Genomic DNA, 17742 nt, shown 5'->3' with positions numbered 1-17742 from the left:
GGTCAATATTTGTTCCGGTCTTCAACAATCCCCTATACTATTTTTTTTCACTGCACAAATACAATGACAGCAAACCCTGCGATTTGATGATACCAATAAACGCGTCACCAGAGAGTGATTTGGTGTGCGGGGATGGGAGTTGCGTTAAGTATTCTCAAATATTCTATACTTCTATAGAATCTGCGAATTATCGTGCAAACATATTTCGACACAAAAAATATAACAGTTTTAAATACAAATGTGACGGATTATCAAATCAAAAAATAATTAGAAATATATCAATTTGCATAACACGCACTGTTCATATCATATTACTATGTATTGATATGTAATAAATCATATTGTTATAAGTTATAACAGTTATTATTATTTATGGTAGTTTGCCGGGGCTATAAAAACAATTAAAAAAAATATTCAAATCTCTTATTTTACAGCATTTAAGTAAGCTTTAATATTTCCATAACTTATTTATTCGGTTTGACACTAAAAGAAAATAAACACAATCATAATATATTTTAATTCGTTTAAAACCATGGTACATTTTTAACAACGAAAAAACTTGTGAAAATTGTTGAATAAGTTTGAAAAAAATATACTTTCTGTTGTTACGAACGATATATTATTTTTTAATTTAAATTATACCAATTAAACGTGTGTGGAATTTTTACCCTGAAATGTATGTATTTCCTAAGATTTATTTCATTATTTGAATTGTTAAAAAATGTTTAGCAATTGATTTAATATTATTTGTACATTTTCTTATTTTTTTGCTAACATTATATTATGAAAAAAACTGATTAAAATCATTCTAAATTGTTACTCAAATATAATTTTGGGTAAAATATGCTAATAAATTGTCGACCAGAATAAGTTGTATTTAAAACTTTTGATATAATCCATATAAAAACATTATAATATTACTGTCTTTATTGTTGTGTTTAAAGTTTTCAACTCATCAACATAATGAAACAAAAGTATTAGTTTTGTCAATCCAATTAAACAACTATAGGTACCAATATATTTTTATTCTTAAAAAGGAGTACATTAACAACAATATTTCAACACAGTCCTTGCAAGTGACCTATTATTATTTGCAAAAAAAAAAATGGTTCCATGTAAAAAAAATTAGAAATGTGCACGTTTGGAATATCATAAAAAAGTAATGAAAGAAAAAAGTATATTACACCTTTGTAAAACTTTGTTTTGTTTCTACAAAAGTTTGTGGTTATTTTTTATACCACAATTCATAGACACTATTTCCAACAAAAAGCAGCGAATACTGTGTCAGACTGTATTTTCCCGACCATCACTTAAACTTCTGAAATCCTCATTTTTAAGGGATTTCTTTGCCAAATAATCCACGTACATGTGAATACAGTAAGACGTATACAAAGAGTACAAATAGAATATTCCATAAGTGAGGAAAAAATGAACGGAGAAAAGGCAAACTTTGACATGGGATTACTGATGCAAGGGAGGGCACAGATCCAGGTGACTATTTCGGACGCATTTGAAATTGAAATCTCCCGTGGCGGATATCGGAAGTTTGGTCCGGAGATTTAAGAGACAGTATTAGGCTATACTGTAGGGAGGTGTTTTTCTAGAAGGAGGGTTGCCTCCTTACTCTAAACCGTCTTGCATTTTTTTTTCGTACGAATAGCTATGTACACACATAATAATAGTCCCCAATGTCTTTACCCTCCATTTAACACAGCCTGGCCATGGAGACACGCGATAAACTCATGCATATTGCATGCATGGTCACTTGTCGCCGTACCCAAATGTTTAACCACCATCGTGTAATTTGCGAGAAGTCTGGTTAAATTTATTTCTATGGACAACCAAATAATAATATCAAGAAATGTGATAATAATTATCCATAATTATTGTGAACACAGTGACTTGTGTACTACGACGATGTGAGCTGCAAAATATAAAACATTCCATATAGATTTAGAATATAAAATATTTAAATTTTACAAATAACTTTTAGTATGTTATACTTTTCACAATATACATTAAATAGTAGTACAAAAAATCGTTTAAAAAATCCATTGAATTTTCTATGCAGTTCGACGTAGTAGGTATAACGATATTTTATGCAAAAAAAAAAAAATAGTCATAACAAAAAAATCAAGCATAAATTTGAATATATATTTCACGTTTCCTATGTATAAATAAATAAATAAATAAATAAATGTTCACATAAACATTCTCGATTAAAATTCCATTTTGGGCTCGGACGTCGAATGGGATAGAAAAACGAGATTTTATTACCGATATGTCTGAGCACCCTGCAGAAACATGGCTCCGGTTTATAGTGTACAAACAGTTTTATATCCGGCTGAAAATCATTCCATTCAACACGCGGGAGTCGCCTTCTGGTTACCCATAGCCTCATCAATGTAGGTCAACGGCCGGGCTCTATAAAATGTGAGAATGAAGTTTTTCATATATTCACCCATACATACATAATCAAGAATAAGCGGTTGAGCTGACGTCATTATGAACCACTTTAGACAGCTCTTCAAGTTGTCTGGACGGTATAAGGTTCACTCATCATCCTTTGTTTCTCTCGCCAATGCTTTTGAAATTTCTATCTGATGACCTGGTATAAGCCAACACGCGAGATCTAATAAAATATTCAAGAATCATATTTGGGCAGGATTTTATGCTGCAATTGCAATAATAAGGGGAAAAAATGAACAATACTCCTGGATAATATAAAAACAATTAAAAATTAAAAATTAATAATGCTTGATAAAAATAATCTAATGTTTACAGAAGTAAAAAAAATTAGATGGAATTACATGTAATTATTTAAATCAACGTCAATCACGCCAAGTTACAACTTAATAGTTAACAAACAATATATTTTAATTTAAGACCTTATAGGCAATAACATTATAGAAAAATATATTAACCTAACTAAGTAAAAAAGAAAATGACCAATGTTTTTTTTTATTTTTCACCTGGGTCACATGAAAAGCGATTATGTAACTTTATTTTTTTATTATTATTATAGCTTAACATTTTGTTAAACTAGCTGAAGTTGTTTAGGCTATTGGGTGTGCGTTTGTGCGAACTTAAATTATTAAACCATGAAATATGTACCTATTTAACCCCTGGATACAGTGTGATTGACAAAAAATAATTAACTTTCTATTTTTAACCACAGTAGTCAGTAAAATGTTTGAAAATAAACATGATATTAACTTAATACGTTATAATTTTTGAAATTAACTGAATAACTCTAAGTTGTTCTAATGGATAAAAGTTTAACTAAAGTAAAGTTATAAAGTAAATTAGAAAACTAATTAACTAGTTAGGAAAGTTGAACAATTTAAAAAATAAATGTTAATGCCCATATTTGATGATGATTTCCAGTCGATAGAGACGTTCATCTCTTATCAAAGTCGAGTGCATAGACGATAAGAATAATAATATTATAAAACTGGAAAACACAATCCACGGCTCATTGTATAACCAACGCAGATTCGCCTAGAATCTCAAACTATATAATTTGGTTACTTGCGGTTTGTTTAGACATATGTTTAAATTCACTATAGTCATATATATATATATATATATATATATATATATATATATATATATGTATACCACTGAACCTTAAATACGTATAGGCAATAATGTAGGTCATTTGTATTTATTTACTAGGGTAAATAACACACAGGTACGTGAATTTCGATGTGTCTGATAAAAAAAAAAAAAATGTAGAAAATATTGTATTATAATATAATATAGGTACACCTACACTGTCGATGAATGACTGTGTAATAAATAAACCTTGTGTCGCACAATGGAGGCTTGGTTGTTGAAATAGGTATACGTACATCATAAATCAGTAGTCGTATAATACGTATGCATTTAGCAAGTGATGGATATTTTTGATTATAAAATATTATGTATTACTCGTGGTACATTTTACAACTAGATCGACCCTGGGCATTGTGAGTAGGTTACCTATTAATTAAATAATATTATGAGTTGTTAACAAATAAATGAAAAAAACAGAAAGGAATTTAACCAAAGAGCTCCGTTGTGTAGTTATTATAGTATGCTAGTTAAGTTATTCATCTACATTATTAACACCATACAATACGTGTTATGACTTATTTTGTAGGTTATTTATTAAACAATAAGTTCTTGCATTTGTATTAAATAAAAATAAAAATATATCATAAACTATATTATGCGAGACAATAGAAATGCAAAGGTCAAAAAGTCAATCAATTTGTATTATTTTGTCCAATTTAAATAGTCAGTGTTATTTGAAATATCAAATTTCATTATTTTCAGACTTTTGCTGGGTTGTCATCTTATGGGGACCTTTAAAATACCGACTTAAAATCAACATAAGTGACAAGTCTACATATTTAATAACGCAGTAAATGTCAATATGTATGGAATATGTAATATTTCAATTCAATTTATTTGATTTTATGATTTGCGTTGAATTTGGCTCGTTTACAGGAATCCAATCTGGGTAGTTGTATTTTTTTTTTTTGGAAACAGACCAATGCTAAACAAAAAGGAGGAGGTGAAAACATCTATTTTTATTTCAAAATGTTTAAGGTCTCTCTACCTCCCTGTGTATTTCACTCATAATGAATTATTTCCCTGTAATACTGACGACCAACATAAATCATCATAACAATAATAATATTATTGACTGCAGAATTTAATCTTATTCGATTTATGACATGGATTCAACCATCGAATGAGAATTTTATATATTTCAATTTCATATTGTCTTAAAATATTTTATTATTATTATTATTTGATAATATTGATTGAATGAAAAAAAAAATATTATGATAAATTCGAAAATGAAATCACAACCCTATTTTCTAAAGTTCGTCCGGAAATGTTTGGTATGACGGAAATCGTTTACAATCCCTTGTTTTGGTTCACCGGCGCGTATTCTATAAACGTTAAACCGTATTACCGATGTGTTCATTTTAAATCATTTTAGTTGCCAAGTCTGTGAGATTTTAATTTTAAAATATTAGTCTTATATACTTATGACAAATAGTTAGTAATCAGTATATTGTATACAATTAATATCTATTGTTCGTATGCTTTATATTGACAACGTATTTTTAAATTATCTTTCAATGATTTTTATAAATAGATAATGGTTGGTACCCAATTTTTACAGAAAAATATGTTATATCATATTACCTATGAATTAAAATTTTAAAAATAAGGCACGAATATAAAATTAATTATCCAAGCTAAGTACTAACCCAAATCATTATGCATACAACCGTACACAATCAATTAACATTAATATATATATTTTTTATATTTAATTTATTGACAAAACACACAGAATAGTATGTAAATAGTGCAATTCATTAAATTGATGTCGATAAATGTAACCGAAATTAAGAACACGAAATATTTATAAGACCGTCACTAGTTGTAGACCTTAGGATTTTATAAATAATACTGCAGTTGTATCAGACGAATGCAGAGGACATTAATTTAAACTTTCTTATCAACATTAGGATTAATAGTACAATCCGTACTATATGCCAATTTTTAACGGCGGCACATTTAGGTTGAATATGGTTTTAATCAGATTAATTGAAGCTCTTTGTAGAAAAGTACCATTGCAGTGTCTAAGTTATTGTCCGACTTGACTGTATTCGTTTTCAGTGCATTTCTGTCCATTCCCAGAGACCGTTTGCGGCAACCAAGGCAAATCTGCAGGTGGCGTAACGCCATAATATCCTATTACGGTCAAAATTTTTTTCCCTAAATCGTATACCTACCGCCCGTCCATCACACTCTCTAGATGTGTGCGATGGTTCCAGATCGTAAATTTTTGTGACCGAGTCCGGCCGAGTGTTCTGGCGTATAAACCACTCTGCGGTGGATTTACGTCCTCTTTTTTTGTTAAATGTATATTTATTTTTATTTTCCGTTTTCGACGTGCAGCGTTAAATAGTAGCCCACCGCAGCACATATGCGCACGTCGAGTGCGGTCGTAATAAAAACCCCCAAAAACTACAATAATGACTCCGGCAGTCGGACACACGTTTCGGATGTAGATGTGCGCTCGCCGATCGGAATGCCATGGCTCGGATATATTATTATTATTATTACTATTATTATTATTATTATTATTATTACACACTGCGAATGACGTGCCGTGAAATTCCACAAGATTAATGGGTCGACCTGCCCAAAACCGAGGGAGTCGTCTGTATAGAGCCGTCCGATGATGTGATGACGGAGAGGAGGTACGGGGGTCCGTGTGCATATGTTCGTGGCACACACTCACACTCTCACACACACACACACACACACACACACACACACACACACACGCACACACACACATACACACACGCACGCACACACAAACACACACACGCGCGCACACACACTCACGCACGCACGGGGAGTTTCGCGGTCTCCCCACGGAGCGAAAAGCGGCAGACGATAATTATCGCGAGGTTACACGCGCCACGCAACTGCCGCCGCAAAAGCTGCAAGGTGCGAAACGGACATTTGAATTATTACCGTTGCAGGATGAGAGAGTCGGCGGCGGAGGAGTTTATGGCACGCATATTATAATATGCACCTAACGTACGTGTGACGTCTGATGTTATAATACAGTCGAGGTTCGTGCGGGATAAATCGTAAAGTTTAAAACTGAGCTCGCCCGAGTCACCGCGGGACCTCCGGGCTCACAGTGTACGAGGACGAAAAACCGGGTGGGTGGGCTGCAGGAATACTCTGTCGCACACAGAGGAACGTGCAATATCGAGGAATGGAAGTACGATCGGGTCGGCCATCGATTCCGAAAGTTTTACACGGCCGACAGATAAAACCGTACGCATTATTATTGTCGTTGTAGAGCGGCGGAACACGAATAGGCAGTACCTACACACACACCACTCGCCCCACCCGAGTTGTTCAGACGTAATTTCTATATGGTAACGCTGCATTTATTGGCATTACATATATGATGCGTAATATACTTTATTATTCCAACGCGCACACACACACACACACACACATACTGCGCCAGTCGTCTACAGAACTTTTCATTTGTTTTCCAGTGGTATTGCGCTAAATAATAACTGTACGCGTATTGTGCGCAGAACAACTTGCAGTTTATAATATATGGATGGGTTTGACGGAGGTTTGAAAATCATGTTCTCTGGTGAATACTGAATACTGCAGAAAAATTAGAGGATTTAATCTCATATGAAATCTGCTGAAATATTCTACTGAACCGTACACTATATTATGAACTGTAATGCTATTTTTCAGCCATAACCCGGAGTATAAAATTCAAGAAAAATAGCTATTTTAGAAGTCCTATTTCAGAGCGTGGTCCATGATAATATACAGACGGCCACTGAACGAAAGCGACAACAATGACTGTCCCCTCGAACATATTGGGCGCCCATAAGGCGGATAATACATTTAAAACGATTGTGATAAACGATCGGAATCCTGCCCAAGTTATAAAATGAGTGGCAATATTCGATAAACTAAAATGTCATGTAATTTCGGTCTGCTCGACTAGATATTATTTATTATTAATACAACTATAACAACTATAAATAGATTCTTGAGATCAATTTACATGAGCGAAACACTACATATATTTACAATAAAATAAGGGTTAGAGGACAACTTTTCAAAGTTTACTACTTTTCAATATCGGACACTATAGATTGTACCTCGCACACAAACACACCTGTTGGATAATATATCAAAAATATTCCTAATAAAGAAACGTCTCAGTGACTCAGTAACTACTGAACAATCGCTGTTGTACATTATCATAATACTGAAAAGATGCCCTACATGGTAATCACTATTTGTTAATTGTTATATAATATTTATTAAGTAATTTATATTAAACATAGCTTTTGATTTGTAAGACACACTTCATAGGGTTCATTTTTGGTTCTTCAACACATATTTTAAGTACTTATATATCATAAAACTACAGCAAATACATTTTATTAAAGTTTAAAAAAAAATAATGTCTTTGTCTTATAATTAAATTTCAATGTTAATATTATTTAGGCATTACATGAATCTTATATTTTATTAATTCTTTCAAAATACGTTAAATTTTTTACAATCTTGGACAGAGATTTTAATTTAATTTTACTACCTATCTTTACTTCAGTTATAACTAACTACAATTAAATTACACTTTATCTGAACAATTGACTTATGTTTTTCTGACTTATAGTGATTTATTACCATCTGCCAATATTTTAACCAAATAATTAACATTAGGTATCTTATTTTCATATGAAATATAACTTATATTTTATTAAATACCTACATATTATATAATACGATGTTGAAGATCATTAATTATGATATTTGAACATGTAAATTATATTGATTTTATGCATACCTATATTGAAGTGTTGATACGTAAATTACCAGATAAATATCTAAGCTAAAACGCTTAGCTAGATGCATCTTTATAGTGTTTGTGAAGTATTTCATATGTTCAGTTAAATGTGTAGGACGTGTAGGTATAGAGATAATAAATAAATATTTAATTTAATAGATTTTTAAATGAATATTGATTCCTCTACCTCTAATAAATTAAAAACAACAAATTAGTGTTAATACTTTATCTTAATATAATATATTTGACGTATTGCTTATTATTACTTCCCATATTTAAATGATACTAAGCTGAGAGAATTACAATCATAGTTAAGACTCAAAGTATAAAGTAAATTGAATTAATGTTTAATATTTAAAAATGTATATATTTTGGTGTATGTTCTAAATATTTATATTACATGATAAGTTATTTTTCTGGGAAACCATATTAAAGGATATTATACACTATTCAATTTTTAAACGAATATTAATTCCTAAAAAGCATTCTAGTGGAAATTTTGTGTCAAGAACAACCGTGAACGTTATTCTAAAGTCTACTGGGAAATATCAACGATTATTTTACCTACAGATTAAATATTGCACTAAAGTATAAAAAAAACAACAATTTTTAAATTAATTTCGATATAGTTGGAGATTAAAATTAAAAATTATTATTTTATTACATTAGATAATATAATATATAATTGACATGGACTTGCAGGTAATTATTTTAAAAACAAATAATTAAAACTACGTTGAAACTAATTTATTTATGATAATAATTATTAGATGATATATAGAATTTTATCAATTATCTCCATGAATCCCCGTAGAAAATCATATTAGAGCATGAATGTATAATCTTATATAGTAAATAATTTAAATTTACTTGACAACATTAATTTTATTATTTATACAATATATTTTTGAGATTAAAGGAAGAGGTAAAATGGCAAAACTTGTACCCTCTTAAGAAAGTTTCAAGAGAAATTCCACTAGACTTTATTCCAAAAATACCTTAAGAACTGTTGAATACTATATAGTGTACCAACTACTTATAATACTTACAGAATCATTACTTGAATTCTTTAGAATTTAAAATTTATAACTCTTCTCTACAACAGCTATCAGTTCATACAACTCACGCCTATAAAGGATAAGCCATTAGAGTATTATAATATAACAGACTGTACTCGGGCTTAAAAGTATCTATTTATACATCCATATGTTTATAACACGAACCTTTTTGTGCTATTTAAATAATGCTTCATTCAAAAGATTTTAAAAAATATTGTTAGTCATTGGAAATATAATGCAAACACTGTTACTTGATATTATCGACACTAATGGATTTCTATTTTCTATGCGTTCTTAATGAAAACTCCAGATGTTTCATAAAGTCCTTTAAATCGTTGGTACATAAGTGGTACATCAGTGTCGGATAACACAGCTTAAGATTTACATAACTTTTTTTATGCAATCAACCATAATTCTGTATGCAAATAAGAAACGTGTAAGCTTGAAAGCTTTACCCGAAAAATGAATTTAATAGGTATTTTACTATTAAGGTGGAAATCAATGAACCTTGGGTCGGACGATTTTTATTGAATTTACTAGTATTTGATGAAAATTATTGCCCGAGATAATAATCTCTGACGTAGGTAAGTGTGGTGGAAGGTGGTTTCCAAAACAAAATATGAAACTCGAATTACGTTTACCTAGATCAGAATATTATGATAATATTATAACAATATGTATGATTACAAAAATAATTGTCATAATTGATAGACAACAGTCAACAACAGTCAATATTCAACCACAGGATAGAACTCGAACGTATACTTGGTAATTTTAACCGACAACCTGGTTGTACCTTAAGACGAAAAATTGCAACACATATAGACTGACACAGACGCACTCACACACACATACGCACCCATACACACACTGCCCCAGTGGTACACCATGGTAGTAGAAAATATTATTATACTTAAGGCACCCTCTTCGCGGTGCAGCTAGTACGACGGCGACAGGCCGACCGGTGCCGACGACGAACGATGGCGGCCGAACGTTCCTCGTGCCGACGCCACGGCCCGGAGACCGCGACCGACCCTCGACCATTCGGCGTCCGGTTGCGCTGTTGTACCGTCTCTCGCGTACCGTCACCGTCCTTGCCGCCGATTCCAGTCGTCTTATCGTTCGGTCGTGTCACGCGTGTGTCTGTTGTGCGAGTTCAGTGCGTTTTTGGCGTTCGGCCTGGTGTGAACCTGAAGAAACAATTTCATTGATTTGTAGTGCGCTAGAATACGTCGAAAGAAATTTAAGAATTGACCTTCCGATGTAGGATTTTCCTCAGATTTTAACACGAGGAAAAACTCGCGGTGTGTGCGATTCGAGTTTACTCCGCTATCATTGCCGATTATATTATTGACGTAGTTTTTTCGTCGCAAATTTATTGAATTAATTTATATTTTCGAAAAGAGGGGGCCCCGACAGTTATAAATACCCGGTCGACGGGAAAAATGCGCAAAAAATGGATTTCGACCGCCGTCCGGCTGTTGCTGTTTGTGATTTTGTTTGCCCAACACGGACCGACCGCGACGTCGTGGGCCACCGACGACGCCAACGGCTCGGCTGCCGTGTCGCAGTCGGCAGCCGAACACGAGTCCGTCGTCGACAATTTCTTCGCGGCGTACTTTGAACAACCCTGTTGCGTCCGTCCTCGGCACGTCAGACACCACAAAAGTGAGTCAAGTCTTGTTATTTTCAAATTTGTATTAAGTGAACATGCAAGTGTTAAAAAGGTCGTAAAAAAGTAGTCAGGTACGGTTAAGCGTATGCTCACTCTCGCCGTGTCGAGAAACGTCTCGAGACATGTCGTAGTCGAAACCGCGAATATTTTGTGGTAGGGCTACTCTAAGGACACACACACACACACACATATGGCTTTGTGCATGTGCTCGAATCTCAGGCACAAACCGGTTGTCTCTCCTCGCGATATTGTCGTGTCCAGTCGACTTCGAAAATTGTGTAAAGTAATGTTCACCATGCGGAGGGCAAGACGCTTTTTTTTGTTCCCCTCGCCGATGCATTCCCGCACACTTCGTGGTATACACACGGCGGGGTAGAAATAAGTGCATTGTGCCTACAACACGTCTTGTGGCGACAATGGTGGATGTGCCGAAGATTTTTGTGTGGAATTTGAGTTTTTCCCCGGCCGAGTATTATATAAATATTATAATATTATGGTATTATAGTTCAAAATCTGTATTCTTCTCTTTTTTTTCCCAGCATCAATAACAGTAGGTACTATAGTTTAGTATGCCGAGTTTTCATTGTGTGCGGGTACCTATAATACTTCTAATAAACGTTCATGCTTATATCTCAAATAAACCTTCATACAGTATATCGTATATATGTACGATCATAAATATATCGTATTACGTGGTGGTTAACTATTGTTTGAGTTATTTAATTAAAAAGTAACTATTTAACGTGACTGGTTAAAAAAATTAATTTTACGTTGTACAATATCATTTTAATTTAATAATTAATATTATATAATATAGGTATACATTACATTTACGTATAAATTGAGTGGATGTCATTTTTAATTATTATTAACTATACGAATTTTTTTAAATCAGTTATTAAATTTCGTCTAAATTAAATACCTTCCTATTTTATTATATATCTATAGAAATAACTGAATTAATATGAAACAAATCATTAAATTACAATATATATTCTTGAACAATATAATCATAATAATGCAGCTAAATAATGGACACTTATAAATAATATCTAACTTTTAAAAAATAGTACCCCCTAGGTAATTTTTTTTTTAAATTGTAGCAATTATTTAAAAAGCAGTAAGTACATATTGTAATAGCCTCTGACATAATCGGATTAAAATTATATTTGTTGTGGAAAAAAATGTTTGTACCGGACAGGTGAAAAACACCACATAATGACTTAATACAGTGAGTAGGTTCACTTCAAAACCACATGACACAACAAATAAAGATGTACATCGTTACTTATACCAACATATTATGTAGACTGGGACGTTGAGTTTAAATTTCCTAAGTTGTTTTTTTATTTTAAATGTTCAGTATTTTAAACGAAGCAATAAGTTTTAATCGTTACATTTTTACAATTAGTATTTTAGTATTAAAGATATATTTATATATATTTTATTGTGTTATATTATTTTTTTTTATTATTATTACATAATTATTTTTATTTTATTTTATATTTTATATTTTATATATATATTTATATATATCTTTAACAACCTATTTTATTTGGTAACCTAAAAAATATAAATATTAGAATGGTAAAAAATTTAACGAGTAAAATATTAGTTTAATCAAAAGTTGTTCTCGAAATTCGAATCAACATAATATGCATCTTTTACAATTTAGTTTTGGCCAAAAACAGTTTTCAAGGTTACAATACAAAATCCTTTTTCAAATAACCATTCTAAAAAGTTTCGGTTGAATTTTTAAATTTTCAGTATGATTCCATGTTATGAAAAAATCAAACTACATATCACGAATGACGGTACAACCACAGCAAACAAAGAAAAACATAAAACCATATTTTTTTCTGTAAATATAAAGCTGCATGTAATATTGTTTTAATTTTAATTTCTCTTAATTTCAAAATAGTTTACCTATAAGACAACTCACATATCAAAATTTGAAATATGTATCTTATAAATGTAAAATAAATAAAATAAACAATTAGGTACACAATATGTTTTTAATACTGAACAAATTACATTATTAAACGAGGCTTAACCAGTTCAGTAGGCTTATATTTAATAAAGCATACTGATTACTGAGTTGGTACAAAACGTAATTTATTTTTATTTTCTGAACTACATTTTATTACAATCACAGCATTTTTTTATTTTTCTCAAATTAATCGATCTTTATTATAAAATACATTTATAATTGTTGTTCTCCGATATTAAATTAATTAGTAAATTAGCATTTAATTTTTAGATTGACATAATTTGTTGATTGTTACGTATCGTTAAAATACTACGGTATAGGTACATTTATTACTTTAGTTTAATGATATATTATATTGTTAAGTTAAACTATTTATTCAATGTACTTACAAAATATAAGCATCATTTAATAATGTGGTTTCGACTTAAGTAGGTACAATATATGGTATATTATATATACATAATACGTATTCTCATGATAATATTAAATTATTAATATTGTATTAGAACCCAAGATAGATGATTTGAATTCCATTCTTGTTTTGATAATTTTTACAATGAATTTATATATCGTGTAATATAATTCTATCTTTACTCTTCATTAAGGTAACTTTTATAATAGAAACTAAATTTGAATTTTCAATGACTTTTTATAGCCATTAAGCTCTTTTTTCTTATACGTATTATCATTATGCTGAACGATTTTTTATCCATAAATGTAAAGTACGACATTTGTGTATCTTATGGCCGAAGTTGGATAAAAAATTTCCCTTTAATCGAACATATTATTATTCGTTTTACTGTCTTTTTTTTATTCTTGTAACTCCGCCAAAACGCTCCTGACGGTCGATTATTTTCGGTCGTTTTTTCTACTGCACCACCGTCTTTCCCCTTCTTCAGCTGTGCCATCCAGGAGCCATGAATTCTTTGTGTATAGTAAAACAAAACAAAAAAAAATAAACCAAAGTACTTTTATTGTATACAAATACAACCAAAATTCTTCACTTGTACATGCATGTTTTGCTAGTAACTCGTTAATCGCTTGTCAGCAAGAGATGAAGTGCGAAAAATATTTCCCCTTTCTAAAAGAATAGGACATAATAAACGAGGGGCGTGCCAGGCACTCGTCGAACTCCTATTGTTCCATTTCAAAAATATAACTTAGGGACGGGATGTAGAAAAAATCAAAGGGGCCTAGGTGTGAAAATGTGTTTAAAATACTTAAAAAGAACATGCATTACTAACCGACATTATAATATAATGCTTCATTGCACGACAAGCGTTCAAATACATGTACAGGCCTATAGGACTTATTAACATTTTTTTAAATGATCATCCTGTTCATCCATTTTATTTTTGTTTATTCGTTTGCTCGCACAATATAATCATTTTTTATAATGTCTTTTAATCGATTAGGTATTTCAAAATAGTAAAATATTAATGAGGTAGTAAATTGGTGTCATTTATATAAGTACCTTTTGAAAGTGCCATATCTATCGAAGAGTTACGAAAAAAAATGTTAATGATCTTAGCCGCTCGTCAAATTGTTTCAAAAAGATTGAAAAATACTGTTTAAAAAGTTAAAAAAAATATACGAAGGAAAAATGGTGGTACTTATAAATATTTTATTTATATTTATATTGAACAGTTGTCCACAGTGGAATGTTCTGCGATGAATCATTTTTGATAGCCATCTATTATTATTATTATTATTTTTAACCACAAGTATTTTCTAATAAATCGATGGGACGTGGTGCAAGTGGTGATATCCGCTTTGAAACGGAGTCTGATAGAATCATATTTTAATTGTTTGTCGAATCCAATGGAATATAATATTATTATAGATGTATGGGAACATATTAGAATAGGTATAGGTATAATAATATTATGATATATTTTATTTTAATGAAATAACTCGAATGCCAGTCGCGCTCGTTCGCCTGTTGCCGTGACGCAAACATGGTTTTTATTTGCTAACACCGTCGAAACTCACTAACATTTTATACTCTCAGCATTTACCGTATAATATCCGCTTTTCTAATTTGCGAACACGGAAAGTGCATATAAACGTCTTCGGAGAACACACTGTCATCGAGCAGAGACAGACTCGTGTGTGTTTATGGTAATTGGCGTAGTGCTCTGGAGGAGCCAACGCACATATTATTATTATTATACACGTTAATATAATGAATATGCTCGTATTTTACTACCGTCTATCCGTGAACATTCACTATATATATAGAGGTATATAGTGTATGCATATATATAGTGATGTATGCTATGGATCGCAGGGCTTGGGGTCGCCCACACGTGTATGATATTATCGCTATCGGCCCGACAAAGCATATACATCATTATATTATATTATATAATATTATAATAAATAATTTTAAGAGTATACATATATATATATATATATATATACTATCCGCTATTTGTTTACGTACGCCGAATGTGAAGACATTTTTATAGGCGATGCCGGCTATATAATATTGTTATAAAAAGAGAAGGTCGTTCGAATGTTATAGCTGACTGCAGGTCCGCGCGTTTATAATATTATATTATTTCTACCGAGAACACGATTAAATGTTATGTGATTTTTTCAATTTTTATAAGTGCATTAAACATAAACCCGGCACGGTTCTTATTTCATTGGTCTCGTAGAGATTTTCTCATGTGAAAAAAATATTGCATGTATTTTTAAATTACGGTTATTTTCAAGGAGCATTCATTAATTCAGTTCTGTAGTGTGTTAAACATGAATACTACATTTTTATATTAACACGGGGGCTCGTATTTTAGGTCAGTAATTTTTTATCCCTCACATACATAAAAATATAATCTCTTATATTTTAAACACTCAAATATTTGCAACGATAATATTATTATCGAGTGATATTGGAATTATATTTTTTACTGATGATTCCAGTACACATTTGTTTTACAGTGCATTTGTGCCAGACAATTTATTCGTTTTTATTTTTTAATTCCTTGTTAGTATCTTTACGTGACTCGTGATATTTCAGAGAGATGTTAACCCTGCAGCCTCATCACTCAATTATTGTAAGCTGAAGATTTTAATTTAATTTTTATATAATATATAAAAGCATTTAATTGTATGTATAAGTATATTTTTTTTGTAATTCCCGAAGGCAAAATACAGACTATGCTGTGGGTTAAGACCGGTCGTTATTAAACGCCAGACGGTGGATTTCGACTAATTGTTGTTTGTCTACCGATTTCAAGAGTAAAAAATATATTATTACGTGGGCGCAGTGTCTGTCATGTAAACTGTGTATTCAAATTTTGTTTTATCTCGTATTCGGATATAAAAATATATGGCAAAGTATAATATAATGCATAAAAACGTTCATCGACGAAATAATGGCATAACAATTACGAAAATAATCTAAAAAAATGCACCTAATGTGTAGGCTAAAAACATGTATGTCTCTCATCATATTCGAGTTTTTATTCACATGAAATCTTAAATCGCCAAAGATGCTTGATAAACCTACTCGAATATATTGAGCTACACGCAATTCACTGAAAACCTAGTAACGTTAAATACTATCTTATTAATATATTATGCAAAACTGAAACATATAATAAATAATAATTAATAACGAATATCGTGTATAGTATTATTAGTAGTTAGCGCGGTGCTCGAGGGCTATTCTAAAAGTTACGAATTAATTTATTACTTTTGTCAGTTGTATGTGCCTACAATATAGACCCAAACCTAATCTGTCTTTTCAAAGAAATTACCATACTTTTAGTGATGTAGGCAGCTAATGAATTATATTGATTTAAATTTTTATTTTGGTAGTAAATTTGTATAGGTATTACGTATAGGTACACAAGAACATCGTACGCTATTTATGTATATAATACACGCGTGTGTAGACGATTCGAACTGCGGAATAAGCTTTAATAATGATATTGCAATTCGACAAAATGTAAATGAGTAAAATGACGAATAATTACTGTAAATTCGCTGATGACTGCGATGCAATATTACATGTATATGTATCCACGTGCGAGTATATTATCGCTTATGATAATCGAGCGTATGCCGCGTATGGCAGTAACACAAGTAATATACAGTGCATAATAAATGACACTCGAATTTCTAACTCATTTGTTTGGTGTTAATTACCGGTTTCTGATGTCAGAGTTGTACTGCATGATATTATAATAATAACATAATATACGGCACGGGGCATATTATATATTATAACAATATATAATATATTATTCTATTGTGATCGACTGTCCAATCAATTATGATTCACAGTTGTTGCTGACGGCTGAAATCACCCCGTCCCTTGCGTGTATGTAAAATAATAATAATATTATGTATATCATGGTCAAACTACGGCTAATACCCTATCACTATAGGTCTGCTATGTGCTCGCTGATGGATCCGTGTAACATCTGTTGACAACGAAAAACCCACCGCCGCCGCCGTTCCCTAAGTCCGGCCATGTCTCGCGTCCGACTATATATTATATTGTAGGATACTACGTGTGTCGAGTCTCTCTGTATAGTAATAATAATAATAATAATAATAATAATATTATGTTTTCCCTGAATAT

General features: G+C 31.4%; 1 protein-coding gene across 3 annotated transcripts in view; it reads left to right on the top strand.

Moving 5' to 3' along the window:
• LOC111033413 (semaphorin-2A) overlaps window positions 1–17742 on the top strand; it is a 373923-nt gene that overhangs the window by 234718 nt on the left and 121463 nt on the right. For 2 of the 3 annotated variants that reach the window (XM_022314126.1, XM_022314125.1), the window contains exon 1: window positions 10512–11148. The exons of the other annotated variant lie outside the window; for it this stretch is intronic. In XM_022314126.1, coding sequence (XP_022169818.1) covers window positions 10926–11148 — 223 coding nt within the window. In that variant the 5' untranslated portion in view covers window positions 10512–10925. Of the gene's footprint in view, window positions 1–10511; window positions 11149–17742 lie in introns of those variants that run through there. 3 annotated transcript variants of the gene reach the window in all.

Source organism: Myzus persicae, unplaced genomic scaffold, assembly GCF_001856785.1.
Source record: "Myzus persicae strain clone G006 unplaced genomic scaffold, MPER_G0061.0, whole genome shotgun sequence".
In the NCBI taxonomy this organism is placed as follows: Eukaryota; Metazoa; Arthropoda; class Insecta; order Hemiptera; family Aphididae; genus Myzus; species Myzus persicae.
The sequence above is the reverse complement of the archived record's forward strand: the minus strand, read 5'-3'. Positions and strand labels throughout refer to the sequence as shown.